Source organism: Acanthochromis polyacanthus, chromosome 3, assembly GCF_021347895.1.
Source record: "Acanthochromis polyacanthus isolate Apoly-LR-REF ecotype Palm Island chromosome 3, KAUST_Apoly_ChrSc, whole genome shotgun sequence".
Classification (NCBI taxonomy): Eukaryota; Metazoa; Chordata; class Actinopteri; family Pomacentridae; genus Acanthochromis; species Acanthochromis polyacanthus.
The window spans coordinates 46,031,641-46,049,602 of NC_067115.1; the positions used below are offsets into that span (position 1 = coordinate 46,031,641).

General features: G+C 42.1%; 1 protein-coding gene across 1 annotated transcript; it reads right to left on the reverse strand.

Annotated features, from left to right (window-relative positions):
- Positions 1–7,678: 7,678 nt before the first annotated feature.
- LOC127533066 (TATA-box-binding protein-like) lies at positions 7,679–17,759 on the reverse strand. The gene is made up of 5 exons (XM_051945147.1): positions 17,725–17,759; positions 9,370–9,457; positions 9,197–9,288; positions 8,956–9,120; positions 7,679–7,778 (listed from the first exon to the last, which is right to left on the reverse strand). Exons 1-5 carry the CDS (start codon positions 17,757–17,759, stop codon positions 7,679–7,681), a joined length of 480 nt encoding a protein of 159 aa, XP_051801107.1.
- Between the last annotated feature and the right edge of the window lie 203 nt (positions 17,760–17,962).

Genomic DNA, 17,962 nt, shown 5'->3' on the forward strand with positions numbered 1-17,962 from the left:
CAACAATGTCACAAAAAAGTTGTAAATGATTCTTTCTCTAATCAGGACTATTGTAAATACTAAAATGATCTATCTATGCATACACACTGGGGTGTTAATGTCGCTCTGTGCTATCTAAAGGGGCCCTCGTGTTGTTATAGACCATCTAAAAGAGGACCCCCATCATTCTGTACCACCAAAGTGTGGACCTTATTCTCTGTCAGCCATAAAAACAATCATTTTTGTGAATAAAGTTCCACTTCAATTGAAAATAGATCAACTGAGGCAACTATGCTATTATTTAGCATTACACTCACCTTCCTGCATTAATATTTTTGAAAATAATTTTCAAGTATTACATCTTCCTGTAGATTGTTCCAAACAAACTGAATGAGGCTTATTTCATTTAATGAGACTTCATTAATTTTCCATTTTAGAGTAAATAATTATAACAACAATGTCACAAAAAAGTCAAAACATTTATTTGTGACATTGCTGTAAGAATTATTTACTCAGAAATGAATGCTAAAAGATGCTCATTAGACCACAATAAACTGTAGTTGCAGAAGTTTTTAAATCAGAGCCTCAAATGAAAGGTTTTGCCTTCAAGAGTGAAGTAATACAGAGGCAATACAAAGGTCCAGTTTGAAATTCACACTTGTCTCATTTCATAGTACTTTCATGCATTTGTTCTACACCAGTCATCGTGATTGAATGTAGTTTTCTACTTTTTTCTGTTTAACTGACTCCATCATCTTTCCCTAGCTGCCCCTACATTCTGATCATCACCTGTGTCAGAGTCCAACCTGTCTCTGTCCACATTTATTTATTTATTTTAGGATAATCTGCTAGACATCTTTGGAACACAGCAACAGCTAAATGGATGGTTCGACACGTCCATAAGGAAGAGACTGACTGAGCCAAAGAGCAAGAAAAATTGCAACCTGTGGTTACAATATCTAACAAGATAGCTGCCAGTGATGGGTGAAGTGTCTCCAAATCAGCCTAATGATCATCAAACACTGCTGACATCATGAAATTTTAACTCACTCTTGAAAAATAGTTACATATGCAACCATTTTGGTTGCACATATGCAGCTGCATATGTGAGACTTTCTTGGGATTATTATATGTAAAGCCACATTACCATGTCTCAGAGTGGACAAGTGGTTGTCTATTGCATAATAGCTGTTAGCATCGTGGCTGATGTCAGCTTGAGGAAAAATACCACTGTTTACAGACAGGGATGTGGAGTCGTAGTTAAAGCTGCCTATTTCCTCTCATTGACTTCACCCATGGTGTTAATAGCTGCTCGTTTGATAATCCCATGTCAGAGCAGCCTGTTTGATCCACCCGCCCATGAATGTGAATCAGTGGAGCCAGACCAGACGTAGACACACGAAGAGTTCAATTGATGTGAACTGGGGCCTATTTCACGAAGCAGATTTAACAAACTCTGAGTTTAATCCTCAACTCTGAGTTGATCTACTCTGAGATAGAAAGTTTTCGGTTTCACAACGGCTGATTTGAGTTGGGTTAATTAACTCGTAGTTTCACTCGGAGTTACGAGCGTGCACCGCAACTCTGAAAAGACAGCATCAATGGAACCCCGATTCGACGAGTCACCATGGAAACGGGGAAGCGAAAGGCTGCGTTTTTGAACTGGAAGTTTTTAACGCGCTCATATGGCGAGTTTGAACACGTTTTTAGAAAGAAGTGCAACACCGCTGCAGCTGCAAAAGAGAGAGAGACGGCGTGGAGAACACTGCTGCCCGGATCAATGCGTAAGTTTAAATGTAGTCCTTTGTAATCGTAATAATATTACAGGGAATAACTGTCTGAGTGGCAGCCTAGTAAGTTATTTCATTTACCGGTAGGTGAAATCCCGCTGGGCAGAAGTGCTCGGGGCAGCAGCTTAAGATGAAATATAAAAACATTGTTCAAACAGGTCAGACTTCGGCATTATTTCATGGAGGTACTTCATGTTGATCATGTTTTACATTGTAAAGTAGCCTAAATATTAAGTGGCTGTTTGACTGTGCAGTTGTTTTATCCACACATAGCCTAAATGTCTGCATCCATATCATGTCCTGTTAAATAATTAAGCCTATTTAAACTAACACAGACTTCTGCTCAGCCAACAGAAATAATCATATATATGATTATTTAGTTCTCTTTTGTGTCTTTTTTTGTCTTTTGGCCCCTTCACAGCACAACAGACCTTGTAATTGTAAGTAGGCAACACTCCAAAGATTGATCCAAATGGTAGTTTAAGTTTACTGAAACATGTCACTGATCTAGGATGAAGAGGATGAAACTGTGTCTGCTGCCTTTACAGAGGGGGATCCAGAAAGGCATACAGAGGTATGTTACTGATAGTTCTCTTCTCATTCACATTTTGGGTGGAATATAGAGTGTGACATTTAGCCTACACTGAAGTATTGCACATTCTCATCTTTTTTAACAGAGCATGGCTGGACAGCAGCAGTATAAAGCAGGAAGGATGGCCCTTCCTGCTTTATAGAATTATAAACCGCGTCTCTGTTTTCTTTGTGGAACTTATCTGTGTAGGTTTAGTTTTAGTAACTCTTTACAGTGTCTGGGCCTTTCCAGAGTGGTGTTGTCATTTATTCCTTAGCTGAGACATTATTGGGTTACATATGCAGCCAATCACACTGGGAAATCCTAAAAGAAACTAAAATGACTAATCCTAGTCTGAGGCTGCAGCACAATGTCATTAAGAGAATATGATTTAAAATGAATTTAACAGATCTCTACATCATTCACCTGCAATCCTGTGGAACTGCTCCTTGATGCTCTGGCAGGTTTATGTCCAGGAAAACCACAATGATGGTAAAAATTGTTCCAGGGCCAGGAACACTTTTCTGAATGTCCTCCATACAGTTGTCTTACTCTGCATCTCTGACATCATATAAAAACTTCCATTTGCAAAGAACCGCAGCGCAACACACAATATCTGCTGGATGTGAGAGCATGACTGCGGCTGGTAATGTAAATGTAAGGACGGATTAGGTTGTTTATGTAGATTATAGACTTGAAAAGATTACGAAACGGTACCGCTCAAACCGATAATTGTCCGGAAATGCGAGAACATTTATGCTCGGTCTGATAACAATCTACCGACAAATATTTAATTATCTGTGCAGTAATGCTGCTCCTTTATCCACTGGATCGTTAATAAAAGCTGTTCTACGCCAAAACTCGCTCGCTTACTGACTGAATGAATGAGGAAATGAAACAGCGTGTGGCTGAAAGAGGGCGGAGACAGAGAGAAACCCGAGGTTTTCTCAGATAAACCTGCTGGCGAGCAGGTTAGAGTCATAGAGTCTGTTACTGCGGTAACTGACCGAGAGTTGAAGTTACCCCTCTTTGTGAAACAGGCTTGAGTTACCCCTCTGTCTCAGGGTTAAGTTACCTCGCTTCGTGAAACGGAAAACTCTGAGTTTCCCTCATTTCAGGGTTAAGAAACTCAGAGTTTTCAGTGAACCTGCTTCGTGAAACAGGCCCATGGAGACACACCTCGGTCACATGACTTGAAGGTATTATTTTAACATGAACTGGAACTTTAATACAGACTGAGCCACTCAGTGCTTCACACTGTCCAGCATCAACACAGACTATGAGCTGGTTTTGTTTCATATATATGAGGATGAGAGAAGAGTATTTTCTAATGTAGTATTACTATATTTACTTCAGTAAGTGTTCTGCTACTGCTATAGCCTATGTAACAGACTAATTTCCATCACTGACAGAAAACAACTTTTGCAAAAACTTAGTGAAGTGTTATCACTGTTTATTTTCTCTCCTTTTTCTCTTGACTTTGCTTCATTGAAAGACAGATTTTTATTGCTGAGACATCGACACTCCTCACTCACAGTTCACTAATGTTCACTCCTGAATAAGAGACAGGACTGAAGTATTTCATATAAATTGAAATAATTCTGTCAACAATGATTGGTAATAATACTTTGTTAGAACAAATTTAGTTGATATTTTAATGTCTTTTCTCTGTCAGTAAAAGGTCTTTGAATCATTATTAATCAGCAATAAAAAATAAGGAAAGGTTTCCGCTTTGAACACACGAACTAAAACCTGTAATAATAATAATAGATTTAAAGGACACCCACCTTGTCAGCAGTGTTTCTTTCTGACCTTCCTCCTGCTGCGTTACAGAGTCACAGACTGTTGGAAACTGAGATCTGATCCACATATACAGAACTTTAAAACATCAGTGTGTGTGATTGTGTAACAGGTGGAAGGAGGGCTGTGAGGGGTTTTGCATGTTTTGTCAATTCACACTTTGTCATTCTTTTTATACGGTTCATTTCTGTAGGCAAATCCTTGTAGGCAAATGTTCTCCTGGTTCTCTCCTTTTCCAGGGAGATCAGAACCCAAACTGAGCACCAGAGGCTCATATTTAAAAGAAAAAAACAAGGACAGGCACTCTGAGCTCAGTCAGTTTATTTTATTTGAATACATACTTCTGACAAAAGTATGACAAAAGATAAAAGGTAAATAATCAGTCTTAGAAAAATTAGAAAAAAAATCTGCATATAGACATCACTTATACACGTAAAAACTTCTTTTCATCAATAGTTATTATTTAAGCTATTACTAATTTGTTTTCATCACTAGCTTCCTCGTCATATTTGTGGCCCTGAAGTTGCACAGGATCGGATAGATGATCTCAAAGCCTCTGTGCAAGTCGGCCATATTTTTAGGTCCTGGGATTAAACACAATTTCAATATTAGAACTCATCTATGTCATGACTAACTCAGCACATGTTCTAAAGACTCACAGAAGTGAAACCTGGTGATAATTTAAGAAAGAGCACAAGAAGATGTTCTCAAGAGGCCAACACCTAAAAAACCTTCTAAATCTCCTAAAGCCTCAGAACCTCAGAGGAACTTACAGAACTCCATGAAAGACATATTCAGTGACCCTAAAGGACTGCTGGGCCTACATACACAGGAACTTCTAGAACCCTCTCAAAAAGCACTGGAACTGCCTTAATGTAGGCCCTAACCGTTCTAGTTACAAAACATTTAGAACCTCCAACAACCAATAGAATAAGAGAAATTACTTCTTGAATCACCACAGTGGCCATTAGACCCTCTTAAAAGAGCGCTACAGGTGTGGAAATAACACCCAGAACAGGGGTCGGCAACCCGCGGCTCCGGAGTCGCATGCAGCTCTTTTAGCCCTCTGTTGTGGCTCCCTGTAACTTTGGAAAATGGTTGATGCTAGAGGTACGGACCCGTACCCGTAGCATCTGTACTCGAGGTACGGACGTGTTAAGGTCACTGAAGAGCTGGCGATGGTTAACTACTATTTGCTGCACATTACAGGCAGTTTATATGAATGACTTTGACGGCGAACATTGTATAATTTAGCTAAAAATACACCGTCTCCTCTCACACTTTACGTAGACAAAGTAGTTTTTACGCTTTTAGACGCCGTGTCTAAATTGTTTGAAGTCCAGTTCCTATTAATTAGTTTACCGCGTTCAGTGGTGGAAGCGGCTGACGAACTCCATTGCAAATGTTCCCATTTAATTTCGGACGCTAATTTACAAGATAAAATTAAGGATGTCGAATATGAAACAAACACTCGTGAATGGTGAGGAGCAGCTCTTTAATTCGGCATGAATTAAAAAAAAACATTTACTCGATTTACTGTGATATTGTGAGATTTGTTTGTGGTGATGTAACTTAGCCATTCAACAGAGTCCGCTAACATTAAAGTGACTGTGACAGGGTCTGTGTTGACAGACGTAGAAAATACGTCAGGGTTTTGTTTAGGTTGTTAATATGTAATAGTCTGTCGCTACTTTTGAAGGTAAAAAATACTTACAGTTTGCTGGCTGTTAGTTCCGCCATTCATTCCGCAGATTCACCTCGAATCACGGAAGCGCCTTCATCAGCGTCGCCGGCTCATTAATATTTATGTACGTCGGATTACCAGCCAATCACGAAGCGCGTTCATCAGCCGGCTCATTAATATTTATGTACGGCTCATTAATATTTATGTTAAGGGAAAGTGCCGTATCCGTAGGCCACAGGCTACGGGTACGGGTCCGTATCTGTAGACACTACCTTGGAAAATAAATTGTTCTGCCTTTCAGGCGCGTTTCAATGCATTTTAATATAGAGAATTTTATTATGAAATTACCGCTCTTATTTTGACGTGTCACTCCACCGGATGTGCAGCTGGGGTTTTTTCCCCCGGGACATGAGAGCGCAAAAGTGATGCAGAGAAGATGGAGAAACAACACCTGTAGTTTCATATCGTTTTGTACTCAAGAATAGCAAGTCTGTATGTTAAAGCTCCACTCCAAGAAAGACACGTCTTGTCTTTTAGTCAAAAGTACTCATGATAGGGTAATACACGTTACTCGAAGGAACACGGCTCGATGTCCAGGCAGCAGGTCAGAGAGTCAGAGGAGTGTCGTCTTGGAAAATAGGGCAGCGACTTACCGGAGAAAAGTTATTAGCTTAAGATAAATAGATAAATAGATTTTACAAGTTAAATAGACATTCGCAAAATATTGATTTCCAGCTAACATTAGGTAACATATGAGGTCCAGGAGCAAAAATGACATTAACCAAGTAAGATAAACATTAGTGGAAGGACACAATTTAAAAAAATGAATCTATCTAATTAGAGGCTTTGTAATTAATTAATCACGACTGATTAACAAGGGCATAGAGGTAAAAAAGCGATATATGCAGTGTTGTCTTCATTTTAAATGCCAAAAGGATTTTGCGGCTCCTGGTGTTTTCTTTTCTGTGGGAAACGGGTCAAAATGGCTCTTTGAGTGTTAAAGGTTGCCGACCCCTGACCTAGAACCTCATAATACCGCCACTTCAAGAAACACTAACTACCTTAAGGAACCCTAAAACCTCCCTAATAACCATTAGAAGTGCTCCATGAACCTCTACAGTGATTACTAACCCCCTTTCTTGACCTCGTTACTGACTCCAGGATCCTCAGTCGAACACTACTGACCGAAAGAACACCCAGAACCTCCCAAAGGGACCAGTGAAACCTCCAGAAAGAGCACCACAGTTATCTTGGGGACCTCTAGAACCTTCTGAGTGGCCACTAGTGTGTCCTAAAGGAGTACCTAAAGTGTGAAAATAACATCTAGAACCTTCTTAATGACCCCAAAATCATTATCTTAAGGCCCTCCATAACCTCCTAAAGGACTATCAGAACCTCATGAAACAGCACTGGACCTAGTTCTCAAAAACTATTTCCAAAACTTCTTATGGTTCACTAGAACCACATAGAGCAACACTAAAACCTCATGGACCCCTGCTTTTCCTCTGGTGTACTACTTGACTGCTACTACTTGAGTACCTTTAGGATTACAAAATGGATTGACCAGAGTCTGACCCACTTGAAGGACTCAGACAACCGTCTGATCCTCTTGCGAAATGGCCTCCAAAATTTCCTAAGTCACATTCTCAAAATGCCTCAACTATGTAAAGGACTCTCAGATGCTCCTCACTGACCACGAGATTTACAGAAGCTCCTCCACTTCCTACAGAACCCTTAGAATATTCTCAGTGCCCAGTCAAAGCTACATGAGCTTGGGTTCCTGCAGGACATCAGAGATTGATTACCGATCGATGTGTCTGAACCTGATCAGTCTGTATGATCAGTAAGTTCAACTCAGTTACCTTTCAATGTGAGGTTCCCCTTGGAAGAGATGATCATGCAGTGGCTGGGCTGCAACCTGTAGTGGATGCAAGGGAACAGCTCCGGTTCATAACTGTGAAGAATGGAGAAGACATAGAACCTCAGTATCATGAGAAAAATCTGATAAATTACCTCCATAACCTCCTCACTAAGGGCTGCACATTGGTATAGTGGTTAGCACTTTCACCTTGCAGCAAGAAGATCCCCGCTTCAAATCCTGGCCTGGGCCTGGGATCTTTCTGCATGGAGTTTGCATGTTCTCCCTGTGCATGTGTGGGTTTTCTCCGGGCACTCTGGCTTCCTCCCACAGTCCAAAAACATGCTGAGGTTAATTGGTTACTCTAAATTGTCCGTAGGAGTGAATGTAAGTGTGATTGTGTGTCTGTATATGTAGCCCTGTGACAGACTGGTGACCTGTCCAGGGTGTCCCCTGCCTTCACCCGAGTCAGCTGGGATAGACTCCAGCACCCCCCATGACCCTAGTGAGGATAAAGCGGTGGATAGACGATGGATGGATGGATAAATATTGTCAATTACAGTGTTGAAACATGTTCTACAAGCTGAAAAAAAATGCAGCTTTTTAGCAATTGTCACTGTCTCCCGCAATTTTATCACAAAAAATAAGCTTAAAACATCGCAACTTTTATCGCAATTTTTTAAAAAAGCTGCCGCGAATTCAGGCATTTTCGGCCACAACAATCACGAAAAACGCCCGCGAAATCCTAGAAGGACTGAATAGTGCACTATTATTTAAAGGGAACCCACTCAGACAACACGAAAACTAAATTAACTCTACAACCTTTTTCATACCCACTTGTACCTGTTAGCGGAACCTTGGAACCTGCAAAACACTGTTTTCCATTCTTCTGGTGTACTATCTTAAGTACCTCAAGGGCTACGAAAACAATAGTTATGACTGGACCTAATTAGAGAAGAGCTAGAACGTCCTGAGCCTCCTTACTAGCAACCAGAGTCTGAAAAATTGCATCTAGAACCTCCTCAGAAATATTGGAACCCCTAAAGAAACGCTGTAAACAACATATAGGACCTCCACAGTTACCTCAACATCCAATTTGAATGAGCAGAACAACTTAAAGGATCTCTAGAAGCTTTCAATAGTGCACTAGAGCTATTTAAAGGAACCTACTCAGAGACGACAAAACTACATGACCTCTAGATCCTCCGTCATCCCACTAGAACCTCCTAATAGAACCTTCAAACCTGTAGAACCCGACCTGGTGTGTTCTGACCTGCAGTGCTCTCTGTGGGCCAGCGCCAGTCTCTCCAGAGACACTGGGAAGCTGCTGCAAGTGGCCATAATGAGCTGGATCTTGAAGTTGAGGAACCGGACGGGGAACCCAAGTTTCTGCATGATGCGAGCAAATCTCCTGGCCGCCACCTTCGACTCTTCTATGCTACTCGAACAGAGAGAAGAGAAAGTCATCCGACGTCCTGAGAACCAGCTCACGGTGTCTTAGCTACCGGACTGACCTTGTGGCTCCCATGCAGATCAGAACCCCAGAACTGAAGATGCTCGCTGTGGTTCTCGGCCTGCGGATCTGTATGAGGACTCTTGGAAACACCTGGAACACAGCAGCGAAACTGAAACCTCATGCAAACACGGTCCACCTGTTGTTGTGGCTTCTGCATTCCTGCCTGTGTACCTTCGGATTGTACTTGACGTTCCATGTGTTCCTGGCGATTAGGTTCAGGTCCAAACGGCAGCCCAGGTTCACCCTTGAGACGACGTTCCTGGACACACAAAACCCGAACAGACATGAGGAACACTGTGATCAAACTAGAAGCATTAAATCCAATAACTATCAGAAAATGGGAAAATGATAACATAAGCATCTTGTTCTGTTCACAACCCAAAGATCTTCACTTTACTGTTACAAAGTTAAACTGAAAATATTCACATTGAAGAAGCTGCAATCACAGAATTTAGAGTGTTTAATAAAATAATTGTTCAAAATGACAAATCTGTGATCAAAATCGCTAACTAACCAAGCTCTATTGTTGCTGCCTCTACAAATTGTCGTATTTCCTTTTCCAACTTATTGATAAATGCAGTGATTATGTTTCTAGAAGAGTCTCCATCTGTTGAACCACAAATACCTCCAAATGAACGTCGAATTACAACCGATCCGACAGAAATTCGTCCTGATTCTAATATCTGCTTAGTGATGTTACGCTTGAGCCACTTTGCTCGACACAGTGCCGAGCTTTTGAAGCGGAAGTTTTCCGAGACGGTGTTTTGATCCCTGCTTCAGCACGCCCACAATCACGTGACTATCAAGAGCGAGGCCTCGTTACGTCACATCGCGTGTCGCGGTGCTTCGCGCGAACTTTGAAGGGGTGGGACATTTCAATCTGTCCAGGTCTTAAAAAGGGGTCTGATTCACTCAAATTGTGGGTTTTTGAGAGGAGGAGATCACGCTAGTGCATTTGCCATTTGTCATTTTGAGAGAAGTTAAGGAGAGTATACATTTAGTTAGAATTTAGTTTAGATATATCTAGTTGCATTAAATACATTAAATAACACACAGATACATATGCATAGATTCACACATACACAACACACATGCATTCATAAAAACACACTACACATATATGCACACAAACATACATATATAACGTTTTTTTTTTTTAAATATTGCAAGTAAAAAGCAGTGTGAGACAAGCAGTCCTGAGGCTTTTTCAGTTTTTTTTTCACTTAGATGCAGTTCTGACACATGACCAGCAGATGTCACTCTTCTGGTTGTGTCAAATGCTTCGAAGCAATGTGTCATTCTGGAAGCAGATGTGTCAAAGTGGTTCATTGCTTGATGAAGCTTCGATTTCACCATCACTATATCTGCTGGAAGCGACCAAATCAGAGCTGAAAATCAGGATTCATTCATCTGAGTGGATTTAAATTGGAACTTTTTCTAATGAGTTTGATTAGATGAAGGTATGGTCTTTAAAATGTCAGAAAATGATGAAAAGTCAGGAAACTGTCAAATGTTTTGTCCACAGATCCTCAGTTTACTGGCATAGAAGAGTAAATAAAAGAGAAAATATTCACATTTAAGAAGCTGAAATTTGATAATTTGGACAGTTTTTACTTAAAAAATGACTCATAGAAATGAATGAATTATAGTTCTTGCTACGAAATTAAACTAGTGGATTAATGAAGCAGCTACTACCTGACACACCTGACTACTGGTTCTAACGGTGAGTTGAAGCTGGCTGAATTATTCTGGGAGTTGTTGTCCAGACAGCTGGCTAAAGGATTCTGGGAATTATGATCCAGACTGGAGCTGACGTCTGGTGACACTTTAGTGCTTCTCTTCTCTTCTGAAACAGGGACAGGGACAACCTTTAAAATAGCACTTGAAACAATGATTTAACATTTTTAAAAGATGTGATATATATATATATATATATATATATATATATATATATATATATATATATACATATATTTCTTTCAAAGAGCTATAAATACCCAAAAATGCAGAGAATTGGTGAAATTTTATAGTCACAGATTGTATAATATCCCTATTTGTTAAAAAAGAAAAACTATTTCTGATGTTGACCTTGACAGATTTGACCTAAGTCTTTTTTATATTTACAGGAAATAATTTGCGAGATATTATATGCAATTTAAAAAAACAAAACAACTAAGGGGTAAAGCTGTAAAACAACAGTTTAGCATTTCCCAGACCTTGGAATTCATAATTTTCCTTTCAGATAAAAGCAAATATTTATGCTAATAAATCCATCCATCCATCCATCCATTTTCTTCTGCTTATCCGGGGCCGGGTCGCGGAGGCAGCAGGCGAAGCAGGTCGTTCCACACATCCCTCCCCCCAGCAACGCTTTCCAGCTCTTCCTTGGGGATCCCGAGGCGTTACCAGGCCAGACGAGATATATAATCCCTCCAGCAAGCTCTGGGTCTACCCTGGGGTCTCAGACGGACGTGCTCGGAAAACCTCCAAAGGAAGTCTCCCTGGAGGCATCCGAATCAGATGACCAAACCACCTCCACTGGCTCCTTTCGATGCGAAGGATCAGCAGCTCTACTCCGAGCTCCCTCTGGATGTCTGAGGTCCTCACCCTATCTCTAAGGCTAAGTCCAGCCACCCTATGGAGGAAGGTCATTTCGGCCGCTTGTATCCGCGATCTTGTTCTTTCGGTCACTGCCCAAAGCTCATGACCATATGTGAGGGTTGGAACATAGATGGACTGGTAAATTGAGAGCTTTGCTTTACTGCTCAGCTCCCTCTTCACTACGACGGTTCAATACAACACCCGCATTACTGCTGACGCCGCACCAATCCGCCTGTCCATCTCTCGCTCCATTTTCCCATCACTCGTGAACAAGATCCCGAGATACTTAAACTCCTTCGTCTGGGGAAGCAACTCCCCCCCCCCAACCCGGAGCGAGCAATCCACCGGTTTCCGGCAGAGAACCATGGCCTCGGACTTGGAGGTGCCGATCCGCATCCCTGCCGCTTCACACTCAGCTGCAAACTGCTCCAGTATGTGCTGGAGGTCAAGGTCTGAGGACACCAACAAAACCACATCATCCGCAAAAAGCAGAGATGCGATCCTGAGGCCCCCAAACCGAAAACCCTCCCCACCACGACTGCGCCTTGAAATCCTGTCCATGAAAACCACAAACAGGATTGGAGACAAGGGGCAGCCCTGGCGGAGTCCAACACCCACCGGAAACGTGTCTGACTTAGTGCCGAGTATGCGGGCACAGCTCTCACTTTGGTTGTACAGGGACCGAACGGCTCGTAGCAATGAGCCTGGGACCCCATACTCCCGCAGTGCCCCCTCACAAAGCCCCTCAGGGGACATAGGCCTTCTCCAGATCCACAAAACACCTATGGACTGGCAGGTCATACTCCCATGACCCCCTCAGCAGCTCCGCAAGGGTAAAGAGCTGGTCCGCTGTTCCACGACCGGGACGGAATCCGCATTGCTCCTCTTGAATCCGAGGTTTGACTATCGGTTGGATGCTCCCTTCCAGCACCCTGGAGTAAACTTTCCCGGGGAGGCTGAGAAGTGTGATACCGCGGTAGTTGGCACACACTCTCCTCTCAGGTCCCCCCTTTTTGAAAATAGGGACCACCACCCCAGCCTGCCACTCAAAGTGCTCTTTCCACCGCTCGACGATATCCCCAGTACGGGTCAACAGTTCTCTACCCCGACTGTACACAGCCTGAGCGAAGCCCTGCCTCCCCTTTCTGAGGCGTCGATCGGTTTGCCAGAACTTCCCCAAGGCCAACCGAAAGTCCTTCTCCATTGCCTCCCCGAACTCCTCCCACACCTGAGTTTTAGCTTCCACAACCGCCACAGCTGCCACCCTTTTGGCCAGCCGGTACCTGTCAGCTGCTTCGGGAGACCCCCGAGCCAACCAGGGTCGAAAAGTCTCCTTTTTCAGCCTGACGGCCTCCCTCACCGCTGCTGTCCACCAATGGGTCTTTGGATTGCCGCCGCAACAGGCACCAGTGACCTTCAGACCACAGCTCCTAGCGGCTGCTTCTTCAATGGAGGCTTTGAACATGGACCACTCAGAATCCATGTCCCCACCCTCCCCCAGGATGCAGGAGAGACTCTTCCGGAGGTGGGAGTTGAAAACCCTACGCCAGACGTTCCCAGTTCACCCGCACAACATGTTTGGGTTTACCAGGTCTGTCCGGCAGTCTTCCCCGCCATCGGATCCAACACATCACCAGGTGGTGATCAGTTGACAGCTCTGCACCTCTCTTCACCCGAGTGTCCAAAACATACTGCCGCAGGTCTGACAATACGACTATAAAGTCGATCATTGACCTCTGGCCTAAGGTGCTCTGGTGCCAAGTACACTTATGAGCAACCTTATGCTCGAACATGGTGTTTGTTATGGACAATCTATGACTAGTACAGAAGTCCAATAACAAAACACCACTTGGGTTCAGATCGAGCAAGCCGTTCCTCCCAATCACCCCCCTCCAGGTTTCTCCATCGTTGCCCACGTGAGCGTTGAAGTCTCCCAGGAGAACTATGGAATCCCCGGGCGGTACCCCTTCCAGGACAGCACCCAGAGACTCCAAGCAGGCCAAATACTCTGAACTGCTGTTCGGCGCATAAGCACAGACAACAGTCAGAGTTTTCTCCTCTGCAACACGAAGTCACATAGAGGCAACCCTCTCGTTCTCCGGGGAGAACTCCAACAAAGCGGCACTCAGTATGGAGCTTGTGAGTATCCCCACACCCGCCCGGCACCTCTCACTTTGGGTAACTCCGGAGTAGGAGAGAGTCCAACCTCTCTCCAGGATTCGGGTTCCAGAACCCTTGTTGTGCGTGGAGGTGAGCCCAACTATATCTAGCCAGTATCGCTCCACCTCCCGCACCAGCTCAGGTTCCTTCCCCGCCAGTGAGGTGACGTTCCACATCCCCAGAGCTAGGCCTCGGTTTCCCTAACCCGGGCGAGGTAGCGGCTTCACCATGTTGTGTTTTCATCGAGGTCTTCTGAATCGCTCCTAGTCTGGTCTACAATTCTACAATTCTACAATTTCATTCAGCAGACGCTTTTGTCCAAAGCGACGTACAACACAAGCAAGAATTCAGACATAAGGAAACCTTTAAAAACAGCCATTTTTACTTTATTCACCCTCTCCTCTATTCTAACTGGCTTCCAGAACCTACGTCCGAGCGATTTCCTTTTTGGGGCCTCTTCTTCTTCTTTTTCTTCTTTGAAACTGTACCTCGGTTAGCGAGCTGGCCTCTGTTAACCGCGACTTTTTAATCATTTTCCTTTTTAATCAAAGAATAGATATCTTCGCTCACTACCTCAACAAACAGCTCAATTTGTTTACCGGCGATTTTTGATCAAGAACCAATTTGATCCCGTTTCACGGTTCTGGCAGGTTTTGCAGCAGCTCCTTTACCTATCTGTCCCTCAGCCAAACCTTCCGGCAGAGACAGACCAAGAGCCTGCGTTTTTTCTTTTTATCAAGCTATGTTTTTTGAGTCAACCCTGAAGAAAGAGCCGTTCTGCTGAGACCGACCGAGCTGAGTCGAACGGGACCAGCGACGCTCAACAATGATCAAAAGGCAGGACGCCGAGACGTTGCCCAGCGACAGACTGCACGGCTGGAGAATCCACCAAGGCGCGCAGTTAAGTTCCTCTCAAGGCAATGTTGTCCCAGCCGAACCTCTGAGCGATCCATTCTCCCACAAAGTAAGAACAGCTGATGCTTTCCGAGTCTGAACTCTGGGGTTGACGTATGTAAATAGCTTGATAGCTCCTGTTTATTAACTCCGTTAGTCACTTCCTATCCATTCATTTTCCAAATTATTAATCATCTCGTCATATCTTCAGCGGTCTGATTACTCATTCCATAATCCTAGTTAGAAATGCAAATCTGAATAATTGACACGCACACACACACACACACACACACACACACACACACACACACACACACACACACACACACACACACACACTCACACACACACTTATTATCTCACACACAAACACCCATTATACTTATTACTGTATTAATCCCTGTATTGTCATTATATTAGTGAATAAATGTCTTTCATTTAGACCAAAATTACAGTCTCTCTTTGCGTTTATATGTGTCTGACAGGTCACTTTTTCCGAGAATTCTCGACTTCAGATATTAGACTGTTTAACTGAATCAATCCATTATCAGTTATTAATTTCTCTACGTTTGTAGAGTGGTGCCCCATTTCATAACGAGCGCTTAATAATTCATAATTCATAAGGAGTTATTCCCTACATTGCTTATTTTAATGCAGTAAAAAAGTGATAGTCCGACTTTGTAAAAGACCAAATCAGTGATTTTAATGTAAACTTAATTTTGGGCCGTTTAATTCAGAGTTAACATGTTAGTTAATTATTTCTTTCTGTGATTTTCTAGATATTTTATGCAATTTAACAAAAATGTTCAAAAAATGACCACCTAAAAACAGTTTAAGAAGTTCATTTTCAGAGTTTACCTGAGTAGTCCAGCAGCTCATCAGGTAGCAAACGGAAAAATTCTTTTTCATTGTCATCATCTTCATCTTCCTCATGAATCCTCGATGAGTCCTAAAAAATAGATCACAACCTGAAAAGATCCTGGTTTATCTGATTTATCTTATTACTGAGCTGCATTACTGTCCAGAAACTGATTTTTTTTTGACTTTGTGGCAAATATTTACCAGAACTATATCTTTAGATTATGAACTATTCTTTCAGAATCAGAACCTTGTTCGTCTCGGTAAAACACTGACAAATAAAATCATTTTAAAATGAATTAAAGATGAATAAATGCTCCAAGTCAACAGTAAGCATTATATGAATGCTAATATACCTGAAAATTTTATTTTATTTCTCCTGCTTTTTTACATTACAGAAAATATCCAGCAAAAATCACAAAAATAAAGTATTAATTTACATGTTTACTGTAAAAAGCAGGTCAAAACTGTCAATAAAGTCTGCATCAAACATCTGTAGTTTTATAAATGCAGATTTGCTCTTTTACGATGCTGTACTGTAAAATTACACTTTTTTTACTTCATTTAATTCAGAATCCATAAAAGCCACTTATATTTCTTTTTGTGTGTTAAAATTGGTTCATAGGGACTTTATTTGTTTTGTTGTGATGGTTTGACACTGTCCGGTTTATTTTGGTGTGACACCGGAAGTGATGCTGCCGACCACTTCCTGTCTAACGGCAACAGACAACGGCTAAGCTTCTTTTGTACCTGCCACACTGTTTTAAGCCTGCAAGCGTAAGCTTAGTACTAAGTGCTAGGGGTTGTATAAGATGTTTCATGCCAGTAATTTATCCAAAATAATATGTTTTACGAGACGTTAGCATAGATGCTAATTAGCCTTTCGCTAGCGTTGGCCCCTTACCCTTTTTTAAATGTACTCTGCTGTGTATAGTAGTCAGGAGACATTATGATTTATTCTTTACATATCAGCTTATACACAATATTCTGTTTCTTGATTACAGTTTTACCATTCACTCGTTCATCAAAAATCCATGCCATGCATTCAGCAAATAAATAGGCGACATAAGGAACAACGATGTGTTTTTTTTCTGAGGTGATGGTTATCTGCCTGCCTAGCAAAGTGCGAGGGCAGGACATTTATCATTTTTTAAATGTAATTTTTTTACCTGTTTACATTTTTATTGAAATTTTCTCCTGTTTACAGATAATAAATATTAATTTAATGTTGACTGAATAAAAAACTGTCCAATATTCTATTTTTACCCAAATTTACAGTTGTTTAACATGTGTTTATGTCCTGATACGTTACATTGCTCTTGCTGCTTCCAGATTTTCTTTCTTTTGTGCAAAATGACTAGCCTAGCCATGCTAGACCCATGTTTCTGAAGGCACAAGGGTCTAGGCACGCTCGACAGGGAGGGAGGCGGGCTAAAAGGTTGTCTATCAAATCACTCTGCAGCAGTTGGGTAGGTATACAACCAATCAACGCAACGAATAGGCTCCTAGAGCGCCGGAAATCAGAGGATGCGGTAGTTCGGTGAAGCCTTATTTATACAGTCAGTGGGTGAAGCTCAAGTATATTACAGACATGTTAACAGAAAGATTATTTAGAGTCGGTGCTAATGGAGCTCAACGACTGTTGTCGTTTTTGTTGTCGACCCTGACAGAGAATTAAATTCGTTGCCGTGGGTTGTCTAGCGCGGCTAGGCTAGTTGTTTCTGGTTGTTTCTGTCAGAATCGTCCCGCCTCTGTCGTCACTTAGTTACGCCTGCCTTCTGACTCTACACTTCATGGTGATTGGTCCGGCCAGTTTTAGGAGCATCCAGCCTCGAGCCTTATGGAGGGTAACTAGACCCACCCTGGCAGAGAATTAAATTTGTTGCTGTGGGTTGTCTAGCTAGGCTACAAAATGACCATAAAGTCAACAAAACCTCGGGGATGTTAATTAATTTTTTGAATATTGAAAGAAAGCAGCTCAGAATTAATTATTTACTCACGTTTACGATGTACTTGTCGAAGAAACGCTCCAACGCTGATTCGTCCATGATGGAAGAGGCTTCAGGTTTCAGTTGCTGACTTGAAAATCAGTTTTAACTCATTTACATTCAAACAATTTTGGTTGTCAGGAGACGGTTGCTAAGAGACGAGAGGACAAAAAGCAACAAAGATGAACAAAACCTGAGATGATTTTAATTCAGGCAGATAAAATTGATTTGTTGTGAGTATTGTTCAGTAGACAACACAGTAA

Coding starts and splice junctions, on each gene's coding strand:
- LOC127533066 (XM_051945147.1), bottom strand. CDS start 17,759: ATGGACGAATCAGCGTTGGAGCGTTTCTTCGACAA. Junction 9,458..17,724: donor TTGGAGCGTTTCTTCGACAA/GTACATCGTAAA, acceptor TTGTGTGTCCAG/GAACGTCGTCTCAAGGGTGA. Junction 9,121..9,196: donor ATCTGCATGGGAGCCACAAG/GTCAGTCCGGTA, acceptor CTGTTCGAGTAG/CATAGAAGAGTCGAAGGTGG.